Source organism: Cynara cardunculus, assembly GCF_001531365.2.
Source record: "Cynara cardunculus var. scolymus isolate 2C chromosome LG 1, CcrdV1, whole genome shotgun sequence".
Lineage (NCBI taxonomy): Eukaryota > Viridiplantae > Streptophyta > Magnoliopsida > Asterales > Asteraceae > Cynara > Cynara cardunculus.
The window spans coordinates 9,174,872-9,181,962 of record NC_037528.1 but is presented as its reverse complement, the minus strand read 5'-3'; the positions used below and the strand labels follow the sequence as shown (position 1 = coordinate 9,181,962).

General features: G+C 32.2%; 1 protein-coding gene across 1 annotated transcript in view; it reads left to right on the top strand.

Annotated features, from left to right (window-relative positions):
- Positions 1-5,556: 5,556 nt before the first annotated feature.
- The window catches only part of LOC112521024, a 6,347-nt gene continuing 4,812 nt past the window's right edge, over positions 5,557-7,091 (top strand). The window contains exons 1-2 of the mRNA XM_025129653.1: positions 5,557-5,757; positions 6,165-6,707. Of these exons, the coding sequence (XP_024985421.1) occupies positions 6,194-6,707 (514 nt within the window). The 5' untranslated portion in view covers positions 5,557-5,757; positions 6,165-6,193. The remainder of the gene's footprint in view (positions 5,758-6,164; positions 6,708-7,091) is intronic.

The window sequence follows — 7,091 nt, the reverse complement described above, 5'->3', positions numbered from 1 at the left end:
TAATCTTAAACTGTAAGTAATATGCATCAATAAACAGTATGTGCATAAAAAATCGTTTTTGAGAGTTTTTGTCAAATGTTTTATCATATAATATATATATATATATACACACACACCCCTATATAGGGAACGTTTCATTCATAAAACATATAATTCTAACAAACTATACAAGCCATTATCAATACTTATATTAAGAAACAATATAGAATATATATTTTTAAGAGTTTTTGTCAAATGATTTATAATATAGAATATATATTTTTTATATATAATTTAATTTAAGTTTAATAATAAAATAATTTATTTTTGGTTTAATATTATAAATTTTATAAAAATAATAATTAAGTATTCTGTTAKAATTTAATGATTATATTAATTATATTTTAGATTTTTTTTTATTTAAAATGAGATGTTTATCTTGTATTTGATTGTGTTTATCTGCAGTTAGTTACACGGATTCAAATATGGAATGAAATCGGATAGAGATGAACGGATTTAAGAGTTTTAAGAGTTTTAAGAGTTTTTAAGAGTTTTAGCCAAATGCTTTATAATATAGTATAGATATATATAGATTATGGTATTTATATTACAACAACACGTGATGGTAATTTATAAAGAACAAAAGCAGTTTAGAGCATCTCCAACAGACTCTCCAAAAATGAAAAATTTATGTTCATTTCCAACAACTTCCCCATTTTGTAGATTACGGTATGAATAAAACATTCTTAAAATATTAAATACATTATTATAAAACATTATTTCTCTCCCCTATACATTTAATTTTAAGGGATCTTAGTTGTTGGATGAATAAAAATAATTTCTCATTCATAAGTAATCATTTTTAAGTTCTCCAAATTTGTGTGTATGTACACGACAAGGTATAATGGCCTAGATATCAGAAAAACTAACTTGTTTTATAGAAAACATTTTTTTACAAACCAACGACTTCATGCTTCAGTATCACAGAACCCGTACCCACGAGTTAGTGAATCAACCTCCATGACAGAAACTATGGATAGCCAAATCCTATTAGAGAACAATTTAATAGATCAAGTTAGAAGACAATTGGCATCAACTCTAACGGCTATGTACAACCTAAAGCACTATAGAAGCGCTCTAAACAGCTTAAGAGCGTGAAATGACTATCCTTGCAAAAAGCAGCTCAGAAATATGTAGGTTATCAGCAAATGACCCATCAAAAATACTTGCAAGAACAAAAGCATATTGCGAACTTTGGGTGCTAATGGTATTGTTGATCTAATGGTCTTATCATAACCTGACCCATCCAAACTATAAAAAGAAACAACACACAATGTTAAAGAATCAGTACAAGGTGAAGTAGGCGTTAATTAAAGGTAACACTTTACTTGGGTAATTGATCCTCCATTATGTCTCTCGTTGCAACTTCGTGCATATCCTGGAAAAGGATTACAACTTCATCTCGATCCTCCTGCTTATTTGTTAACTGCTAATAGCAAACCATATTGCATTAGCATATCCCTATAAGCTGCTTAAAGTGCATAGAAAGTCATTTCAAAAAGCTACTGAAGTACATACCAAGAACTTGATAAGCTTCGCAATGTGGTCATAGAGGATAGGGAGAGCACTCATTTTGAATTCACTCACTAGATTGCCTTCTTCAATATGTTTGTCAGCTTGCAAAAATATATAGTTGATAACCCTGAAAAGAAAAACCAAGTTGTGCTACATATAAATGAAAAAGAAAATAGAAATCTTGTTTAACAAAAATATATTCTTCTCTACTACAAACCACAGTGAACTTACTCCTTCTCACGGTAGTCACGAACTAAAAACTTGATAATATTGCAGAAAGAAGCATAGAATTCACGAATTGCACAAGACATATAATCGTAGTTTTCAATCCTCTTCTTCAGTTCACGGTCTTTGTCATTGTTGTCTTTTGCCATATCCAATTCAATAGGGATATATGAAATGAAAAAGTAATAATGTACATTGGTAACTTGTACTATATGTTATTTTAATTGTAGATTAAGATATTTTAAGATCGAATGCATAAAGTAGTAGTACTTAATGCATTATGAGTTATTTTTAAGACTTTGTGTATAAATGTATAATACTTTGTGCATTAAAAATTGTTTTTAATACTTTTGATGAATCTGGTTTATAAGATAGTATTGATGTGTATAATTTCAAAGAAAATATATAAAATAAAAATAATATAAAAATCATTAAAGAAAAAAAGAAAAATATAAAGAAATGATCAAAAAAGGAGTAGATGCAATCATGCAATTGCAAACTAGCAAGTGTTAATTGGGTTGCAATGTTGCATAATATTTCTGTTTTCTGGGTTGTTTGGGCTTTGTAATATCGGGTCAATAGAAGGCCCAAGTTTAATCCTTCAGGCTTCAACTATTACTTGATCTCTGTTTTTAATTCATAAATTAAAATCAGATATTCTTAATATATGATTTAACGTGATATTAACATAAAAAAGAGTGTATGTAAATCGGGCGGCAAGCTTTCGGACACACGGAAAGGGGGAAGTGGATGGAGGGTGCTTTTTAGACGAGCTTCTCTGAGCGATTTCAATCACCTAGCAGGCCCGCATACCGCTCACAGTGGCGAGGCCTTTCTCCTCTATCAATGCCCCATTCCCATCTTGATGTACATTTAGTACATGACTATCCACGTTATTAAATTTTAGAAGATTGGTATGTTACAGTTAAAATAGGTGCACAATATAAAAGTTTGGAACTTTGTTATATCGATAGAAAAATAACCATTACACTAAATAAAAAAGTAAACTAAGAGGATGTTTACTAAACACTTGTTTGGTCAGTGTTTCCCGGATAAATTTCCTTATCGGATGAACGTGAGAAGGGCTAAGAATCTTACCGGGTAAAAACAATGAAAAGAATAGAGAGTCATACCCGGTAAGCAAAGATGGCGACTCTTACCCAGGTAAGCACTTACCCAATAACTTGTTGCATTCGATATGTTTTGATGTACTAAAATCTTATGTATAAAAACAAATTATAATGTTGAATCGTATCGGTAGTCATTTACCGGGTAAACATTTGGATAAATGGCGCCTAAATTTTATTGTATTTCGATGGGTTCCCTGATTTACATCCCAAATATTGTACTGTTTTTTATTTATCTTTTATTTTTTATACTTAAAGCTTCAAAAACTTATTATTGGAAATCGATATCCTCAAATTATATATATAAAGGTTTTAGTTAAAGCAAAAAATATTATATTTTAATAAAATGACACTCTAATTATTAAACATAACACAATATCTCTAAATAAAATACTTATGTTTTCGTTAAAAGATAAGTATTTATCAATTTACATATATCATAAAGAATACATGATAAATACATAATTATTAAATCTGAGATGAATAAACACGACCTGGTCTGACAATGGAACCAGCTCGGGTCGATTGTCCCGACCCGTTAACGATTTTTCTAGAAATTCAAGATCATGCCTAAGATTAATTGGGATTGGCTAGCAACCAACATCGATTATCTCTACGAATTGATTATTCAATATTTTTTTTAAAGTTTTACAAATTATAAGTGATCGTTGTTGAAGATCTTTTCGAGTTTATTATAATGTAAATTTAGTATTTAAAGCGTATTTCAATATTCAACTTTTATAACATTTTTGTAAATTTTTCTCTTGAAAAAAAATAATTAAAAAAAACCAGACCAAGCGTTGGGCCTAGAATTATTCTTATAATTTTCGGTGGGGACTCCGAGTAACCAGTCGGTTACGAACCAACTTCCAAGGACCGGGGACGATCTGGACCGATTATTCGGCTCGTATCCGATTTTTAATCATCTATATACTAAGCAATATCAAAAGATACATAAAAAGTACATGCACTAACTAGGTTTTGAACCAAGCATGAGATATAAATGCCAATACTGCGTATGCATAAAGATAGACGTGTGAACAAGATCCTAAAGAAAATCATGATAAATACTAATCAGTCTATAAGTAAGTTTAGACACTTCAATCCCAATTATATACGTCGAGGGGTCTTACTTTTATGTTTACATTAGTAATCTACATAATTTTCCCACTAAATAGTTATAACCAAACAAATTCAAAAACTATTGAATTGTCAAAATGATAGGACGTGAAGATGCTATCACTAATTAAATAACTTGAAAACCACACGTAACTGAAGATAATAAACGGAAAGTCCATCGCAATGCTTGTTTCCTATTTCAGATTAATACAACTAGAACGATAAAAACAACAAAATCAAACAAGTCGGATAGATCTCAAGCAAAGGTAGGATACAGACATAAGATGTACAAACATATTTCCTCAATACAAGTAATATAAAGATCGTTTCCGTGAAAACTTACAGCAAGTCTACCAATTCATCCTTGAAACGCAGTATTTTGTTTTTCTAGGGCTATTAATAAAACACTGTAGAAAATGAGATGCTGTCATTTGTAAGAATTTATCAATATACGAAAATAAAATAATAAAATTTATGATATATTTTTTTATTAACCTGGATATCCAACCCGCTATGCAAGTCGATTAATTCCAGGGCGACCACCTGCTTTGCAGATAGTCCGGAGTCATCGCATTTGAATCTACGTGGCCACTAGGGGATTTTTATTTCTCATTGGATTTGAACTTGAGAAATTTATGATAATTTATCGGTATATGAAAAATAAAATAGTATAATTTGCGAGAATGAATTGGTGATGACCCAAGAATAGGAAGAGTGAAAGTTCGGTTTGAAATATATGCTACATTTTGTTACATGAGAATGAATTGGTCGTGACCCTTAACGATCCTAAAAAATAGAAAAGTAAAGTTTGTATGATAATCTTCTTGTTCTTTTTGTTTAGTTTTATACAAATACTAAAAATGTAATTAACTTGAATAGAATACACGATTTGATGAAAAAGAAATCAATTTTTAAAATTTGTAAACGTCAGTATTAAATTGTAAATATAATATAAGGGGGCGCTTACCTAAATGCTTACCCGGTAAGCGTTTACCATTGGGAGTCAACACTATAATTTATTTTACTAGGTAAAATTATAATACATTAAAATGTATTTATGCAACAATTTATCTGGTAAGCGCTTACCCGGGTAAGAGTCGTCAGCCTTACTTACCGGTTAAGACTCTCCATCCATATTATCGCTCTTACCGGGTAAGATTCTTGTCCCTTGTCATGTTCATTCGGTGAAGAAATTTGCTCAGTAAATACTTACCGGCTAAACGTTTAATAAACGGCTCATTAGTTCCTATTACCATAACAATAATGATAATTCAGTTTTCTCAATTATTGTTACAAAAATAAAAAAATTAATTATAAAAGTATAAAAATAAAAATGAACAACCAAAATTAATATTTTAGAGGATTAAATCCTCAACTTCTTAAATTTTATTTTGAATTTTTTGTGGATATAAAACTATGAACATAAATTTGGAGGGAGAAAAGGCCAAAAGCGTCACTTTTTTAATCATCAATGGCGGATATTGACTTATTACAGAATATGGAGGAGTCCACGTCGACAAACCACCACCGGACGAAAAGGCCGGGAAAATCAAATCGATGCAATTTCAATATAAAACCCCCACCAATTTGCTACAAATTTCATATTCGAATCCGAAAATGGAAACCCGAAGCTCCATCATCTCCTATCTCTTACACGCATTGACTTTGAGCGGATAATGTTGAACTCGATCAACTCCAATAAGCAAACAAATTCTCACAGATTACGACACCGGTCCGTGATTTATTCTGCACTATGCATCCACATGTGTGTCAGTGTGCATGTAAATCTTAATTCTTGTGGGAATTTCATTTTTAAATGATTGATTGCTGCCTTCGGGTTAGGTGTATGTTAATTATTCCGATTTACTAATTTGGATGTTTATTTTCACCTGCATTTAAGTAATCGGCGTAGTTTGGCCTTTTTTGGACATTCAATTGGGTCGTTAGGTGTTCACTGATTTCATAATATCTTCTAATTCACACTTTACAGTCAAAATGTCTCCATCCTTGCTGTAAATAGCCAGTTTTCTTGCTTTCACGAGGCTTGATTTCGGTCTCTCATTGATTATCCTCTATAAATTTGGGATTTCTTTTGTTATTCCAATCGATCTCATTGGTTTTTTTGCTCTTGATGAGAAGGTACTGGAATTTTCAAATTTCTAGGAGAAATGAGGTGTTCAATGTTCTTGGAGGTGCTGGCTGTTGTGTTACTGGTTTTGCATTGTGTAATGGGTAAGGAGTGTACTAATAGTCCTACTCAGCTTTCATCACATACTTTCCGATACGGCTTATTGAATTCGAATAACAAGACTTGGAAAGAAGAGGTGCATTCTCATCACCATTTGACTCCCACCGATGATTCTGTGTGGGCCAGTTTGCTACCTAGGAAGATTATGAACGAAGATGAATTCACTTGGCAGATGATGTATAGGAAGATGAAGAATGTCAATGGTGGGTCTCAATTTTCTGGGGATTTCTTGAGTGAATTGCCTTTGGGTGATGTGAGATTGGATCCAAATTCAATTCATGGTGAAGCTCAACAAACAAATTTGAAATACCTTTTGATGTTGGATGTTGATAGATTGGTTTGGAGCTTTAGGTACACGGCTGGTTTGCCAACCATTGGCATAGCTTATGGAGGTTGGGAGTCCCCAGATCAAGAGCTGCGTGGACATTTCGTAGGTTGGTTTACTTCCACAATCTTGTATTTTGTTACTCTCATAGATCCTTGTGTCCATTTTTGTGATATATTTACTTCTCTAGGAGTTTTCTTGATGGAATGCCTTAGTTTATGTGTATGAACTAGGGGTGCTCAAAAACCCGATGAACCCGACCAACCCAACCCGAATTTTTAAAAAAACACCCAACCCGAGGTAACCCGATGCATAATCGATAAAAAAATTAGCCAACCCGACCTTATTGGGTTGACATCGGGTCAGGCCCAAAAAAACCCGACCAACCCGATGAACCCGACCTTAACTTTAGCTTTGAATTATAGATGACAATCATGACATGACCAACCTCAACGTCAAGAAAGCGAAAGCATCGGGGTTGGAAACGTCTAAA